The 17,350-nt window shown below is 49.4% G+C and overlaps 2 protein-coding genes across 2 annotated transcripts in view; both read left to right on the top strand.

Annotated features, from left to right (window-relative positions):
• LOC123347552 (antigen WC1.1-like) overlaps positions 1-17,350 on the top strand; it is an 838,191-nt gene that overhangs the window by 663,210 nt on the left and 157,631 nt on the right. The gene's annotated exons all lie outside the window — the stretch shown is intronic.
• Positions 1-17,350, top strand: part of LOC123355832 (scavenger receptor cysteine-rich type 1 protein M130-like) — a 420,264-nt gene that overhangs the window by 391,490 nt on the left and 11,424 nt on the right. Inside the window, exons 6-14 of the mRNA XM_044998590.1 lie at positions 2,578-2,883; positions 3,117-3,431; positions 8,464-8,781; positions 8,861-9,184; positions 12,681-12,986; positions 13,515-13,577; positions 13,664-13,978; positions 14,312-14,342; positions 14,717-14,859. Of these exons, the coding sequence (XP_044854525.1) occupies positions 2,578-2,883; positions 3,117-3,431; positions 8,464-8,781; positions 8,861-9,184; positions 12,681-12,986; positions 13,515-13,577; positions 13,664-13,978; positions 14,312-14,342; positions 14,717-14,859 (2,121 nt within the window). The remainder of the gene's footprint in view (positions 1-2,577; positions 2,884-3,116; positions 3,432-8,463; positions 8,782-8,860; positions 9,185-12,680; positions 12,987-13,514; positions 13,578-13,663; positions 13,979-14,311; positions 14,343-14,716; positions 14,860-17,350) is intronic.

The following is a 17,350-nucleotide window of genomic DNA, read 5'->3' as shown; positions in this document are numbered from 1 at the left end:
CCACACAAGCAGCAAAGAGTCCTGTGGCACCTTATAGACTAACAGACGTTTTGCAGCATGAGCTTTCGTGGGTGAATACCCACTTCTTCAGATGCAAGTGGTGAAGTGGGTATTCACCCATGAAAACTCATGCTGCAAAACGTCTGTTAGTCTATAAGGTGCCACAGGACTCTTTGCTGCTTCTACAGAACCAGACTAACACGGCTACCCCTCTGATACTAGGCTCCACACAGACACTCAGTGTGCAGCAGGCTCATGTGAGGTAAATTTACACCCGTTTGCCACAAGCTAAGTGTGTGCAGAGAGAAACTCTGCGACTGGATGAGACATCCAGGGAGGGAAACTGGGGCTGGGGGCAAACAGGACAACCCAAGGCAAGAGTAAGAGTGAGAAACAGAATAGATGAGGATCCCGAAGGAGGGGACAACACAGAGAACAGGGGGGGAAACTGGGTCTCCATGAGACCCCTGCTTCATTCAGTGCACAGGATAGACAGCATGGGCATGGTTTGGGTGGGTGCAGGGGGGCATTGGCAGAGGCAAGGCATGGGGGGGCATGCAGGGTCGGTGCAGGGAGCAGAGGGAGCGTGATGGAGTCACTTCTCCTGAGGCTGAGGGTAGCTGCTCCGGTTGCTACCTCTGCAGCTGGACACTGCTTCCTGGGTCCTAGTGCCTGCCCATTTCCTGAAGAAGGATGAGTACCTGCAGGGAGGCAGAGGACACTGGGAGAGGGGGATGGGGCAGGGGACAGTGGGGATAGGAAGGGGGATGGCAGGGGGCATGGGGCAGTGGGCAGGGGGATGGGATGGGGAAGGAAAGGAGATACAGGAATAGAAGGAGGGAGCGGAAGCACAGCATGTGGTGTCCCCTCGGCGGCAGCAGCCCCAACAGGGAGGCGGCTGCAACAGCCCCGGGAGGCACCAGAGCAGTAACATCTCTGCAACAGCCAGTGCCAAAGTGGCCGCAGCTCCCAAGCTCTGGTCACTGCAGCAGACAGCAGCAGCTGGGGCTCACCCATTAAGCTATCCTATCACTGTGTTCCTATGGATACATAAATAATATCACTCTCCTGGACCTGGTACTATTCAATATTTTCATTAATGATTTGGATGATGAAGTAGAGAATAAACTTATAAGATGTGTGGATGATACAGACCTGGGAGGGGTCACAAGCTCTTTGGATGAGAGTATTAGAATTCATAATGACCTTGATACATTGGAGAATTGGTTTGAAATCAGTAAATTAAAATTCAAGTACAAGTACAAGTACAAAGTACTAGACTTAGGAAGGAAAAATAGAATGCAAAAAATCCAAAATGAGGAATAACTGACTAGGCAGCAGTGCTGCAGAAAATGGATCAGAGACTGAAATGGGTGATGCTGTTTTGAAAATAGGAAATGTCATTCTGGATTTTATTAACAGAATTGTCATATGTAAGACAGAGGAGGCAATTGTCCTGCTGTACTCAGCACTGGTGAGATCTCAGCTGGAGCACTGTGTCCTATTTGGGCTCTCTCTCTAAGATGGATAGGACAAGAAGTAATCCACTTAGATTGTAGCAAGGGAGAGTCAGGTCAGATATTAGGAAAAACCTTCTAACTATAAGGATAATTAAGTGGAATCCCCATCATTGGTGACTTTTAAGAACAAGTTAGACTAACATCTATCAGGGATGGACTAGCTATACTTACACCTGTCATGGTGTGGGGCTCTATGTTTTTTGCTGCCCCAAGCACAGCAGTCATCCATGTTTCCTCAGTCACGTGGATTCAGCGACGTTTCTGAGGGAGGTCCACCAGTTCCGCACCTTCAGTGTCCCCCAGTTTCGCGCCGAAATACCGGCGGAACCTCCCGCAGGCATGCTGCCGAAGGTGGACTCACTGCTGCCCTCACAGCGACTGGCAGCCCGCCCCCCCATGGCTTGCTGCCCCAGGCATGCACTGCAGCGCTGGTGCCTGGAGCTGCCCCTGGTGTGGGGGGATGGACTAGCTGACTTTGTGAGATTCCTTCCAGTCCTACATTTACATTTATTCCAAGATTTGATAAGCTATTCTGGCCTGCTGATTTTTAAAAAAGTTTATCCCCAGTAGATACAGTTTAACATCCTCCTTAGTTATCAATGGACTGCAGAGTGGTTCACCCTCTTCCCATAGTATGAATACACATCGTGCTTCTATCCAAAACCAGAAATATTTATTGAACACTTCTGCCTAATTTGCATCATTATAAACTATTTTACCATCTCCATTTGTAATGGGCCTACACCTTTGTTAGGATTTGTTTGTTTTTGCTCCTAATATATTTTTAAACATTCTCATTATTGTTCATAGCCCAGCCAAACATGGATATTTTTCCCTGATAGCTTTAGCTTCCCTTATCGACTTCATAATTTCTAATGTATATTGATTACTATTGAATTCCCCTCTTTCCATTTTTTTGTACTTTTTTTTAAATTTCTAATTGCTGCCTGCTCTGCCCCAGTGCACCAGGACAGGCCATTGGCCAAAGTTCTAGGGCAGTGGAACACCTAGTTCCCTAAGGCTCCTTTGTAATTTTCATCCTTCATTGGCTTTCTAGGACACATTGAGCTCCAGCTGGCTGGAGGGGACAGTGCCTGCTCAGGACGTGTGGAAGTAAGACATGGAGACACCTGGGCTACAATCTGTGATGCACACTTTGATCTCAAAGATGCCGGTGTTATCTGTAATGAACTACAGTGTGGAACAGCTCTATCTATCCCAGGAGGAGCTCACTTTGGAAAAGGACATGGACCAATCTGGACTGAGAAATTCCAGTGTGTAGGGAATGAGTCACACCACGTGTACTGTCCCAGGGTATCACACGGGAGTCAGACATGCTCACATGCAAATGTCATATGCTCACGTAAGAATTTAGTATGTCTCTAAAATCCCAGTGTTGGGTATTCTAGAGCAGGGTGCAGCAATAAATGATCTAACTCTGTAGGGAGCTGGGATAATAGGGCTGCTATCAGCTTCTAGTAAAACCTGAACAATCCAGTATAATGGGAATGGTTCAATCCCCCCCTGACTTTCCTTTTCTTTAATATTTAATATAAAATATCTTAAATGCTCCCTCTCTAAACCCCTTCTCTCCTGGGCACACAGGTTTCCAGCTGGTGAACGGCAGCACAGCGTGCTCAGGGAGGGTGGAGATCCAGGTTCTTGGTGCCTGGGGAACCCTCTGTGACTCACGCTGGGATTTACCAGATGCCAACGTTCTCTGCCATCAGCTCGACTGTGGGTTCGCTGTATTGGCTCCAGGAGGAGGATATTTTGGAAAGGGAACTGGCTCTGTCTGGACAGACACATATCACTGTAAAGGGACTGAAACCCATTTGAGCCATTGCCCTGTTACTGCCCTGGGAGCTTCTCAGTGCTCTCACGACAATGATGCCAGTGTGATTTGCTCAGGTAAGTGCAGGAGAGATGCTGGATTAAGTACAGCTGCCCCTCAGTGTGTGACACTGTTCCCGAGCAGGGGAACCTCAAGGCACAGCAAGGGGAGGGGGAGCTAGATCCTAAACCACATATAATAATAGTAAATGTATTAAAGATAAAATGTAAGTAAATAATATTATCACAAAAGAACAGTCGTGACCTGGGAAAGCCCTGGATTCTCCACTAAAAACATCAACAACTCTGTCCTTACGCAGGGCAGCGGAGCAGGGGCAGCACTTTGTCCTTCGGGTTTCATAAATGTCACCAACTCATTGTCCCCAGGCTCCTCCAATAGTAATTGGAGGGGGAGCTGGTCGTGACTCCTAATATGGAGGTTGCTTCACACTTTCTAATATAAAATTATTCTCAGCACCTTCTTGATAAGCTCTTGCACCTTCCTTGATTGCTGCAGCCTTTGCAATTTGGGAAGGGGTCAGTGCTGGAGCCAGGGAGGTGACCTCTCCTAGTGCAGTGAGATTCCTTCCAGGTTTGTCTGAATTATAAACTGCTGAAAATCACCATTTCCCTCTTCTCACATGAATTCCTACAGGCAATTTTGGTAGCACACCACAGAGAAAGAAATGATTTCACTCACTTGTGTGGGGTTTTTTGCATTTTTTTTTTTACTTTCCTCACACCTTTCCAACTGAAAAAAATCAAAAGACTTTCCCCCCTGCGTTCTTACTTTTTTACTTTTTTCTAACTTTTTACAGTGAAAGAAAAGATAAAAAATAGAATCAGGGAGGAAGTGGCAAACCTGTAAATCCAAAAACTGGAAAGGAAAATGAATGTTTCATTTTCCAAAAGTTGAAATGAATCAATATTTTAGTTAAACAAAAATGTTCATTCCATTTCCACATGCCAGTATCTCAGATCTGTGTAAAAATTGAAGTACTGCATTCGAAATACTTCACAGAAAACATTTAGGATTGTTGCCCCACTCTAATATTTACATTTTATATAAAAAAATAAAATATTAAACCACATTATTTAATTTATTTAGTCAAAGCCAAAGGCACAAGAATTAGAAAATACCAGAGTTAAGGTTACCTATGAAATGTTAATTCAGCCCCGCATCCTCCCTTGTGCATATGCATTATGATAGAGTCTAACTGTATTCACACATCCTATTATTCTCACCTACCCCCTGCTTCTGCCTCCTTCAGTGCGCTGAGAGGATGGTGCTCAGGCAATGGGGGAGCTGTTGAATATTTATTTTTATCCTCATCATTCAACGTGTGATCTAGGGCCTTATTCATTCTATATACCATACAAACACTGCACTGAATACAGTATTAATTTCTTCATAGTCTTTTCTATGGTGCTTATCACCATAATATGAGAATGCTAAACACAAACATTAATGAATTTGTCTTCATAACACCCAGGAAATAGCAGACTGTTATGATGCCCATTTCAAAAGTGACTTAGGCACTTAGAAGCCCAAGAATAACATTTTCAAAAGTGCCTAAGTGACATAGAGACTTATATCCCATTTTCTGCAGTAACGTAGGAGCCCAAGAACCATGCAGACTTCTCCCTCTTGCTGCCTAAGTCACTCCTGAAAATGGCCCTTAGGCTCCTACATCATTTAGCTGCTTTTGAAAATTTTACATACAATGATTAAAGCCAAAATTCTAAACTTGGGGTGAGTGGGCAGCAACCTGAGACCCTCAGGGCTTCATTCTTCAGAGTACTCACCATTTCTGCAGAGCTTTGTGTGTTCAAAGTACTGTCCAGACATTAATAAACCCTCACCAAACTCCAGGGAAGCAGGTGGTTAAGTATTATTATTAGCTCCATTTTACAAATGGTGAAACTGAAAGAGAAAAGCAAAGTGACTTGCCCAAGGCCACCCAGTGAGTCAGCAGCAGAGACAGGATAAAACTCAATGTTTTTACTTGCAGCTCTGTGCTCATTCCCCTTGACCACACTGACTGGCTTCAGAAGAGCTGAGCAGCCACATCATGCCTTGACCCTAGTGGCAGCTGTGAGTGCTCAGTACTTCTGCAAATCACACCCCATAAAAACTGGCTTAAGAGACCTGCTCAGCATCACCTGTGAAGTCTGCGGCAGAGGCAGGAACAGAGGCAGAGGCGATTTATCCATCCTGGGCACTGAAAGTGGCCAGGACCCTACGGGAAAAATAATTCACTAGAAAACTTAATGTTAGTGGCCAGCCAATCTGGTTCCCTTGTGGCTAAATGGAGCCCGTCTTCTGGGTCTATAGATCCGCAGAGTTTTAAGACCCAAAGAGGCCATTGGGATCATCTGCTTCTCCCCTCACCAAAGTGATCCCTCCTGCTGAATGAAGTTGCAACCTCCTTCTCTGCCCCATCTTCAAATCCATGTACAGAGTCTCCATAGGGATTTCAACCTTCTTTGTAATGGACACGTAGCTTCCAGGACTGTTTCCCACAGAGCCCACAGTCACTGGTTTACACCATGACTAAGCCTATAAGGCCCTGCCCAGCACTCACAACAGACATCTACTCTCCTCTTTACAGCTGATACCTTTGTACCTTGGGGGCAATTCACCTCCCAGTTCTCCTGCTTCTCACAGAGGCTGCTACCTGCATTCCTAACTGAATTCCCCACAGCCCTGCCCTGCCTCTCCTAACTACCTACCCAGCCCATGCCCTGGTTCTCGGAGGGAACTCCCCAGCACATGAAGATGCTGATTTCTCCCTACAGTTGCTGCATGGAGAATCCCTTCTAAGGAAAAACTCCTGGTCCCTTCTGTAGGAGCTCCATCTGCTGTGATCCCATCTGGCCTTCCTGAGGGGCTGTGGTACCCAGTTACATCATTGAGCCTTCTCAGAAAGCCCCAAATCTACTCTCTACCCTCACACTACACTAGTGGCACAGCTAGGACAGGAAACCTGGGTGGGACCCGGCTTTCAGGGGGTGGGTAGTGATGGGAGGGGCAGAGGGAAGGGTGCAGGAGGGATCCGTGGATCTGGGGAAGGGACAGGAGGGAGGGGGGATTGCCTCCCTCCACCCCTTCCAGCCAGGCCTTACCACTCAGCATGTACCCAAAGCTGAGGCTGCCCAGGCCACACAGGCTGCGGGGTGTGCCTAGGGTAACCAGATAGCAAATGTGAAAAGTTGGACAGGTGATGGGAGGTAATAGACGCCTATATAAGAAAAAGCCCCAGGACTGTACTTATAAAATTGGGACATCTGGTCACCTAGGCGTGTCCTTGTGGACAAGAGGGGTCCCACTGGGGCTCGAGCTCCATGCACCCTTCCTGACCCTGGCTTCATGTGCGTCAACCCAGCCGTGTCCCTTTCTTGCTGATGCTAGGAGCTGCTGCCCTGGTCTCTGGCCCCAGCACTAGCCCTGGATTTCAACCACCCCTGCCCACACAAGGCACACCTCCCACGGAGCTAGCACTGGGGTCAGAGACCAGAGAAGCAGCACATGGCACTGGCAGGAGAAAGACATGGCCAGGCTGGTGGATACAGAGCCAGGGATAGGAGTCCCAGCCTGTGGATTCGGGGGGCTTTGGCCCTGAGTTGAGTGGGTCTGGATGCTAACTGGGTGGGTCATGGCCCACCTGTGGCTACACCCCTGCACTACACTAGCTGCAAACAGGCATTCTCCTGCTCCAGTCTTAGGGCGGACTGCTGGCTCTGTTGAAGTCAATGGAGGTTTTACCATTGCCTTCAGTGGGGTCAGGATTTCACTCTTAGCCTTGAAATGTTATTTGGCTACCAAGATCCTTGAACTGTTTGAGTCCAGTGCACACACACTGCACCCGTCAGGTTGCCATACTAGCACATACTGTACCTGACACAGATGGTGGATGTCCCCTGCACTTATTCTGCTGTTGTCTTTTACCATTGTCAGTCTTTCCTGGCTGCACCTGTGTCTGAACTCAGTGAGGGTACGTCTTCACTATCGGCCGTATCGACGGGTAGCAATCAATTTCTCAGGGATCGATATATCACATCTCATCTAGATGCAATATATCGATCCCCGAACATGCTCCTGTCGACTCCGGAACTCCACCAACGCGAACAGCGGTAGCGGAGTCGACAGGGGGAGCCACAGACGTCAATCCCGTGCCGTGAGGACGGTAGGTAACCCGATCTAAGATACATCGACTTCAGCTACGCTATTCACGTAGCTGAAGTTGCGTATCTTAGATCGATCCCTCCCCCCCAGTGTAGACCAGCCCTGAGTAATTCCTAACTTACCACCTTGCTGTAGGACTCACTGATTCTGAGACACACTCAAAGACTGAGATTCACATCCCAAGGAAGTCACAATATTCATCAATAGAGAATGTCTCCATCCCTGCCCCCCACAAAACCTGCTTAGTGTGGTGTGAATTGATCAGCTGGAATCTCACTTTGGGCTCAGAGATGACACCACACTTCAGGGGACAGCTCCAATCAGAACCACCAGTGCCGGGAATTATCACATACTGGGAGCTCCTGCACTGGACCCAGGTGAACCAAGAAAGTTGTCACCTACTGAGCAAAGATCAGAGAGAACTAAGATAATTTACCAACAATAACCTGTTCCTGACCACCATGAACCCTGCTCTTCCATTGGTCAAACTCCCTCCAAGCAAACTTGCCTAAATCATTCACAACCCACCTGCTTAGTGCTTGTGCAGACACCATTCACTGGCTTCCAGGCATTTAAGCCTGGATAAAGGGACTACAAACCTCAGCAGCCATTCCACCACCACACACAGAGACTATTTTCCCAATCAGTAACCTGCAGGAATTCCCTTGCTCATTCATTTACAGGGGCTGCTAGCAAGCCCAGCTGTTAAGCTCAGAGTGTTACAATTCTTATAGCAACTTCCACTTATAGAGTGAAAAGAATAAGTGTCTTCTGGCAGAGGTCGTTCCCTTTAACACTGTGACACACTCTGATCACTGGCTCACACCTTCTTCTTTAGAAACAGTCCATAATTTCACACTGTATTATTTTTAGGGTATAACAGGGAGTGTTCTTCAGTGTGTTTCCCATCTCTCCTGAGCTCAGGTCGCTCTGAATCACTCAGACTGCTGAATGGAGAGAGCCCGTGTGATGGGAGAGTTGAGATTTCCCTCCATGGTGCGTGGGGCAGAGTGCTGGATGACCAGTGGGACATGAACGATGCCAGTGTGGTGTGCAGGCAGCTCCAGTGTGGAGTCGCTGAGAAAGCTTATAACCCCCCTAAGTCAGAGCAAGGAACGGGCCCCGTGGGGCTGAGAAGTGTCCAGTGTGCAGGAAACGAGACACATCTGACTCTCTGTGACAACTCAACGTCTGAGACAACCCAGGCAGGAATTGCTGAGGATGTCGGTGTCATTTGTTCAGGTGATTCATTTCCAAATCTCACAAACATTTTCTGTTCAGTAGGAAAATACGTATTAACAGCTGGGATCTATCCCTGCAGGGAGCAGACAGATCAGACTGGTGAATGGGGCAGGTCGCTGCACCGGGAGAGTGGAGATTTATTACAATGGCAGCTGGGGGACAGTCTGTGATGATTTCTGGGACCTACCGGACTCCAATGTCGTCTGCAAACAACTGGGATGTGGACGCGCCATCAATGCAACTGTCTCTGCTCATTATGGGGAAGGATCCGGGCAGATCTGGCTGGATGATGTGAACTGTTCTGGGAATGAATCCAGTCTCTGGTCGTGTCCTTCCAGGGGCTGGGGCCAGCACAACTGCAGACACAAAGAGGACGCAGGAGTTCTCTGCTCAGGTCTGTTCTGTGAATGCCCTTGTGAGCCGTGTTACCAGGGGATTTAATGGAGGGGGCAGATGTTTAAGGCGATCACTGAGAATGAGACTCTCCCTAACTGTTTCTGCCTCCCTTTCCCTTGAGTATCTACCTACCAGGGTCACCATTAGAAAGTCCTCAGCTCCCACCCAGAGATACTGGAGATATTGCAAGATTTCCCTAATGTTAGAATGCTGCATCTCAGGTGTCTGAAGGAGACTGTATCATGGAAAGCAGTGACTGAAAAGGTTGTAGGGTCCTAGTGGAAAAATAACTGAACATGAGCTCCCAGTGCCCTGTGTGGCAAAACGGGCTAATGCAAATCTTGGATGTGTAAACAGGAGAGTAGTGAGTAGGAGCGGGGACTAAATTTTAGTGTTATACCTGGTACTGGCGAGACAGATACTGGAATAGTGTGCCCAGTTCTGATGTCCATAAAAATTGGAAAGGGAGCAGAGAATAGCCACAAAAGTGATCTGATGGCTTGAATAAAAGACTTACAGTGAGAGATTTAAGATACTGAATCTGTTTAGCTTATAAAGACAATCAATAGGTGACTTGATTACAGTGCATAAGTTCCTTCATGAGGAGAACATACCACTTACTAAAGGGCTCTTTAATCTATCAGAGAGAGGCAGAACAAGAGTCGATAGCTGGAACCCGAAACCAGACAAATTCACATCAGAAATAAGGCCCAGGTTTTTAACAGGGAGGATGATTAACAATCAGAACAAACTACCAGGGAAATGGTGCATTCTGCATCTCTTGAAGTCTTCCTGTCTAGACCGGATGCCTTTCTGGAAGCTCTGCTTATGTCATACTCAAGTCATTAGGCTTTATGCAGCTGTTTCACAGAAGGTCAAACTATTTGATCTCATGATCTCTGTCATGCTGTCTGGTGAGGCTCACGGTTCTGAGTGCCCACCTCAGGGCAGATGGTGAGAAACAAGGTAATACCCCAAACTGGTGGTGTGTTCTACAAGTAGACATCAGCAAGACAGTAGCAGATGTGAACTCCTGGACCAATGTTCCCTCTAATTTTTTACATCCATGTGTGGTATGAATTGTCTTATGTGCACCAGTATAGAGATGATGTGTGGCGGGATTGGGGCTGAGGGGTTGAGATAGTGGGAGGCAGCTCAGGGCTAGTGCAGAGGGTGGCGGTGTGCAGGGTGAGGGTTCTGGCTGGCGGTGCGGGCTCTGAGGTGGGGCCAGGGATGAGGGGCTTGGGGTCATGAGGGGGCTCAGGGCTGGGGCAGAGGGTTACAGTGTGGGGGCTGAGGGCTCTGGTTAGGGGTGAGGGCTCTGGGGTGGGCCTGGAGATTAAGTGTTCAGGGTGCAGGATGGGGATCAGGGCTGGGCAGAGAGTTGGAGTACTTGGTGGGTGAGGGCTCTGGCTGGGGCTGTGGGCTATGAGGTGGGGCCATGGATGAATGGTTTGGGGTGCAGGCTGCCCTGGAGCTGCGGAGGAAAGAGACGACTCGCCCAAGCCTTCTCCTGCTGCCAGGGGCGGCTCTAGGCATTTTGCTGCCCCAAGCACAGCAGGCAGGCTGCCTTTGGCGGCTTGCCTGCGGAGGGTCCGCTGGTCCCGCGGCTTTGGCGTGCCTGCGGGAGGTCCACCGAAGCCACGGGACCAGCGGACCCTCCACAGGCAAGCCGCCAAATTCAGCCTGCCTGCCGCCCTCACGGCGACTGGCAGAGTGCCCTCAGTGGCTTGCCGCCCCAAGCCCGTGCTTGGTGTGCTGGGGCCTGGAGCCACCCGTGCCTGCTGCAGCAGCCTGTGGCCAGGGGAGAGGCATCACTTTCCCTGCTGCAGCAAATCTGGAATCAGGGGAGAGGAACCTCTCCCCGGACGCGGCAGATCCAGGGCTGGGGCCAGGGGAGAGGTGCCTGTCCCCGGCTGCAGCAGGTTCGGGGCTGGGGAAGAGGCACCTCTCCAATCCAGGCCCCTGTGGCTACGTGCCTACATGGCCCTTGATATTCTTCTCCACAGCCATGTGGCCACACAGCTTAGAGGGAATGTAGTCCTGGATCAATACACACCTGTACCGTGCTATAACGTGGTTGTGGGGCGCCAAAAATCCCTACCGTGTTATAGCTGAAACCCCGTTATATCGGGGTAGCGGCGGCAGGGCTCCAGCGATGATTTAAAGAGCTCCAGGCTCCGGCCATTGCGGGGAGCCCGTGCCTTTTAAATCGCCAGCGAGCTCTGCTGCGGCAGCCTCAGGGTAGCAGTTGCAGGGCTCTAGCGGTGATTTAAAGGGCCCTGGGCTCCCCGCAGCAGCTGGAGACCCGGACCCTTGAAAGCGCCGCTGGAGCTCCGCTGCTACCACGCTATACGCGAACCCATGTTATATCGGGTCCTGTTACAGTGGGGTAGACATGTATCTATCTTCCCAGACAACTGGACTTGGTGATAATTGGTCATTCACACCAAAAATCACACCACGTTCTAGTTGCTTCCAGTCCCAAGAGACCAGTCACTTACCCCAGATCAGTTGGTACCCTGGATCTTACACCAAAGACAATGCCTGTAGCCAATCCTGTAATAAACTATATACAGGTTTATTGACTAAGGCGGGGAAAAAAAGGGGTTATTTTACGGGTTAAAGCAAATAATCATCTACACACAAATGAGTTACCATTTATATCCTAGGAGGGACAGAATTGTAGTGATCTGTCAATTCCAAATGTCCTTCAGCGCTGACTCAGGGGTAACCTCTTGGGGTCTCTGGCTTCAGTTTGGTGTCTCTAGCCCTGTCACAGTACAAACAGCCAAAAAGATGAACAATCATCACATCTACTATTTTTATTTCCCTCTTCCAGCCTTCAAAGCGATGGGATGAGGCCTTCTGCAGGTGCTGCTCCATGGGTGTGATAAGGCCATTAACCAATCCTGTATATTGTGATGATCCTTGATAGCCCATCTGATTTTGATAATCCTTCGGGATGGATGGGGAGATGATTCCCGTGCTTGAGCTCACAAGTTCAGAGCAAACATTTTCAAACTTATAAGGCAAAACTTACATATTTTCTTGTGGCATGGACCACAGCCATTACAAGTGAGATTAATGCCTGCAGCAACTAACAACCATTTCATAGAGTCTAAACTCTAAATACATTCTTACAAGACTAATACCTGTTTTGAGCAAAACTAACACACAGGTGACCTGGCCTGATCTCCAGCTATGAGACTGTCAGTTCTCAGATAATGCCAATGTCACAATCCTCTCTGGCCTTAATCTATTACAATCTGTATGTAGCTGCTGGTAAATGGTGGCCTTCCAGAGATGCCCACTGTATTTCTAGGAGGCCTGTGATGTGTAAAAGAGTCTCTCATTCTTGGAGTGGTTCTCTAGCAGCTGATCCTGCAGAATGATGCACAGGATTGTATGCAATCGCTGGGATTTCACTCTTCACACCCCAGTTCTTTCAGAATCAGACGATTTAAATTCCCTTTTCATGCATTTCCTTCTAGAATTCACAGATCTGAGGCTGGTGAGCGACAGTGACTGTGCTGGGCGGCTGGAGGTTTTCTACAATGGGACGTGGGGCAGTGTTTGCTCCAATCAGATGTCTGGAGACACCCCAAAAATTGTCTGCAAACAGCTGAACTGTGGGGATGGAGGACAGATTGAAAGAGACTTTGAATATGGAGAAGGTTCTGGTCCCACATGGCTGGACCATGTTGCATGCAGTGATCAGCACAGCTCCCTCTGGCAGTGCCCGTCAGAGCCCTGGAATTCAAAGTCATGTGATAACCGAGCAGAAGAGACCCATATTTCTTGCGCTGGTAATTCTGAAACTACCTGCATGTGCTCGTGAAAACACACTTATACGCGATGTGTTCAATTAATTGAAGGGTTAGGATACAATTTGTTGTTGTTCACATCTCAGTGTAGGCCCATGTAAATTCTCAACACAAGATACAAACATATTTTCATGATGTTTTATAAGTATAAACATTTGTCTGATTTACAACAAACATGGAAGTTAATCAATTAATTATACAATGTGCTATAGTAGTGTGAGAGCAAAGAAAAGCCTCTCTCTAGAGCCCATCTTTAGGCAGCTCTGTGGTTATTAATCCTTTTGGGATGAACAGAGATGGGCCCAGGCTGTGCAATTTGGGTCGAGACTGGAATCCCCCACAAGTCTGGGTGTATGTTGGCCTGGAGCAAATTAGTTAGGTATTAAATGACCGAGAGTTCACATTTCTGTTCATACAGTGCTGAAATTATGGGTTTAAAATACAGATAAATTCTACTCCCACGTCACACACACAGCCCAGTGCATTCACCTCGGCTTTTTCTCTCCATAGGAAAAAAAGCAAAACCAACTCAGACCCCTTTTACCGAGTGCCCGAACTCTCCAAGCTGCACAGGTATCTCTGCTTCTCACTGTTTCACCCTTAGTCCCTAAGGACTTTCCCAGCTGTCCCAATAACATGTGAGGTTTCTGCATTTCCAGACCAGGAGAAGTTACGTGTCGTGGGAGGAGAGGACGGATGCTCGGGCAGAGTGGAGGTTTGGTACCGTGGCTCCTGGGGAACAGTTTGTGATGACTCCTGGGACATGGCGGATGCTAACGTTGTGTGTAAACTACTGGGCTGTGGATCTGCTGTATCTGCCCTGGACAAGGCTGCATTCGGCGAGGGGACTGGTCCCATCTGGGTGGAGAAATTGAATTGCCGAGGGACAGAGTCATCTCTCTGGGACTGTCCTGCTAAGCCCTGGGGTGAGAGCAACTGTGGTCATAAGGAAGATGCTGCTGTGAATTGCTCAGGTGAGTGACAGGAGATGTTTCTGCTACATGCTGTAATTTTCAGGGAGGAGGATGGATCAGCCCACCCTTCCGATCCCTTTGGTCCCAGACCAGGCCCTCCCATCTCCTGTGTTCAGGAGCATCATGAATGCTGTGAGGTGGGACCTTTGTGGGGTCAGATTGGCTCAGGCATCAGCCCACATAGCCCCTGCATCCCTGTGCTGCTCTGATGGAGCTTGTGGAGGTGACAGCTGGAGACAACCAGGGACTCTCAGAGGTGAGGTTCCCCCCAGGAACAAACATGTCACCTCCCCCTCACTCCAGGCTCCAACTCTCTTCCCTTTCCCTTTGCAGGTCTGACAGAGAGGACAGATTCTCCAAATACCCCACTTAAAGCATCCCCCTCTTCCCATCAAGTGTTAAATTTCCCTGGTGCTGGGTGACAGTGGATGAGCTGCAAGCTGCAGCCTGAGGGAAGGAGCTCCTTTCCATAGCCTGTGAAATCTGAGGGCAAATGACACCTGGGTGGGAGCTGCAGGCACTGCTGATCCAGAAGATGCCTGTCTGCTGGCTCCAGCTGACAGAGCAGGGGCCCATGATTTAAACAGCAGCCTGTGAGCTGCCCCCATGGCACATAGATTGTCCCAGTCCATTACCCTGCTGTCCTGGGCCGTGCAATGAGTGACTGGGGAGCTCCCTGTCCCTCCCTGCCCCCTGACTCTCACAGGATAATCTCTCCCTTGTGCATGTTCATTTCCATACAGCTGCCTCGCGCCGCCCTCAGACTGACAGTGGGAGAGTCACGGTGCCTGTGGTCATCTGCATTATCCTGGGGGCCCTGCTCTGCCTGGTCTTAATCATCCTGGGGGCGCAGGTGCGAAGTGCCAAGGCACAGCGCAGAGGTGGGTCCTGTTTGGTGTCACTGTGTGAAATGCCTCTGCAATAGCAGGGGGGCTGCAGGGTGTCAGGGTGAGGGGCGATACCAGGTTGGGTGGGGTGGCCAAGGGTGCCTAACTCCTCTCTCATTTAATATTTTGTTAGTGGAACAGCCCAGCCATGAAATCTGGAGATGATATTAGCTAGGGACCTTTACAGTTTCAGAAAAGCTACATCTGTATCCCCCCACCCTCCCATGATCAACTCCAGAAGTGCCTTCTCAGTCTTCCAGCCATCACCTGTCTCTGAGTGGGAACCTCCTGTCCCACCTCTTTGTGGCCAGGGGTTTTTAATGCTGCACAGCCCCCTGCCTTCCACTGTGATACCCCCAACAAACCAGTCTGCCCACAGGCCAGCCCCCATGCTGTGCGTTCTCCCCAAGGGCTATGAGCAGTGTATTGCCAGCAGTCACAAGTCACCACACAGCTCTCTCTCAGCAGACTGCACCTTGTTAGTAGGATGAAAGTATCACAAGGAACACTTTAAAAACAATAAAAATTCTTCCACACTTGCTGAACACACTAGAATTCACCCGTCTTCCTCATGGGCAGCTTGGTAGACCAACGTCCCTCCAACTATTCAGTGTTGGGATCCCCGTGGACAGAAGGCCCTGCCCATTTGCTGAATCAAAATGAAGGCCCTGAGTCTGTTTAAACTCAGCCTTTCATATCAGAAATCTTTCTTTGTCTCATGGTCTCTGGTAACCCAGTTTGAACCACTCTGTGTAAACCACCCTAAAGGCTGTTACCTTTCTGGAGTTGTTACAATCTCATTGGTTCACCTTAATCAACCCCCCTCCTCCCCTGCCACACACACACGCACACAGTTTTTATTCCTGGAGGAGCTGTGGTAACCCTCCCACATGCAGTAGAACATAAACCATTCATAGATTTAATACAGTGATTCCCAAAGATACTGCCTGGGGTCAGGGCCGGCTCTAGGTTTTTTGCCTCCCCAATCAAAAAAAAATTTGGCTGCCCCCCACCCCAGACCTGGGATTCCCCCGCCAGCCCCTGCTGCCCGAGCCCTGGGCCTCCCCTAACCAGCACCACCCTGTTATCCCAGCCCTGGGTTCTCCCCCCCCCCGACCCACACCCCCTGCCAACCCAGCCCTGGGCTCTTCACCCCGAACCACATCCCCCCTTCAGCCCCAGCCCTGGGCTCTCTCCCCCTGATCCACATCCCCCCTGCCATCCCAGCCCTGGGCTCTCCACCACACACCCCGTGCTGCCCCAGCTCTGGGCTCCCCCCTGCCACCCCAGCAGTGCCCCCCTACCTACACACCCCCTGCTGCCTCAGCCCCCTCCACCTGCACCCCTTGCCACCCCTGCCTTGGGCTTTCCGCCCCCCGTCCCCACCTGCACCCTCCTTCCACCCCAGCCCTGGGTCACTGGTAACTTGCTCCCAGGGCAGGTCATTCAGCAGGAATTTTAGATGTGCACAGAACACAGACAGGATTGGTTCCCATATGGTTACAGAACTGTAATAAAGTGGATCAATTTTCAGCTTGTGATTGGACGATATCTGGATGCATATTATAAGACTGTCCTCCATAAATGAGGAAAAGTCGAGGTGCCTTTATTATTCTTTTGTTCCACTCTTTGTTTCTATGGGGAATTTTCCAATACAATATCCCTGTCTTCCCTTTAAACAAATAAAACTTAAAAAAAAAAAGGCTGTTGCAAATAGGCTTCTATCTCCCTTGCTAGGCTTGCTATAGACCACCAGACCAAGGGGATGAGGTGGACAAGGTTTTATTCCGGCAACTAGCAGAAGTTACTAGATCGTAGGCCCTGGTTCTCATGGGAGATTTTAATCACCCTGATATCTGCTGGGAGAGCAATACAGCAGTGCACAGACAATCCAGGAAGTTTTAGGAAAGTGTAAGGGATAATGTCCTGGTCCAAGTGCTGGAGGCAGGGCCGGCTCCAGGCACCAGCTTATCAAGCAGGTGCTTGGGGCGGCAACTCGGGAGTGGGGTGGCACTTTCAGGGATTCGGCGGAGGGTCCCTCACTCCTGCTCGGAGCAAAGGACCTCCCGATTGCGATCGCATCTTTTTTTTTATTTTTGGCTGCTTGGGGCGGCCAAACCCCTGGAGCCGGCCCTGGCTGGAGGAACCAACCAGAGGCAGAGCTCTTCTTGACCTGCTGCTCACAAACAGAGAAGAGTTAGTAGGGGAAGCAAAAGTGGATGGGAACCTGCGAGGCAGTGACCATGAGATGGTTGAGTTCAGGATCCTGACACAAGGAAGAAAGGAGAGCAGCAGAATACAGACCCTGGACTTCAGAAAAGCAGACTTTGACTCCCTCAGGGAATTGATGGGCAGGATCCCCTGGGAAAAATAACATGAGGGGGAAAGGAGTCCAGGAGAGCTGGATGTATTTTAAAGAATCCTTATTGAGGTTGCAGGAAAAAAACATCCTGATGTGTAGAAAGAATAGTGAATATGGCAGGCT

Source organism: Mauremys mutica, chromosome 1 (assembly GCF_020497125.1).
Source record: "Mauremys mutica isolate MM-2020 ecotype Southern chromosome 1, ASM2049712v1, whole genome shotgun sequence".
Lineage (NCBI taxonomy): Eukaryota > Metazoa > Chordata > Testudines > Geoemydidae > Mauremys > Mauremys mutica.
This window is presented reverse-complemented; position numbering and strand designations above follow the sequence as displayed.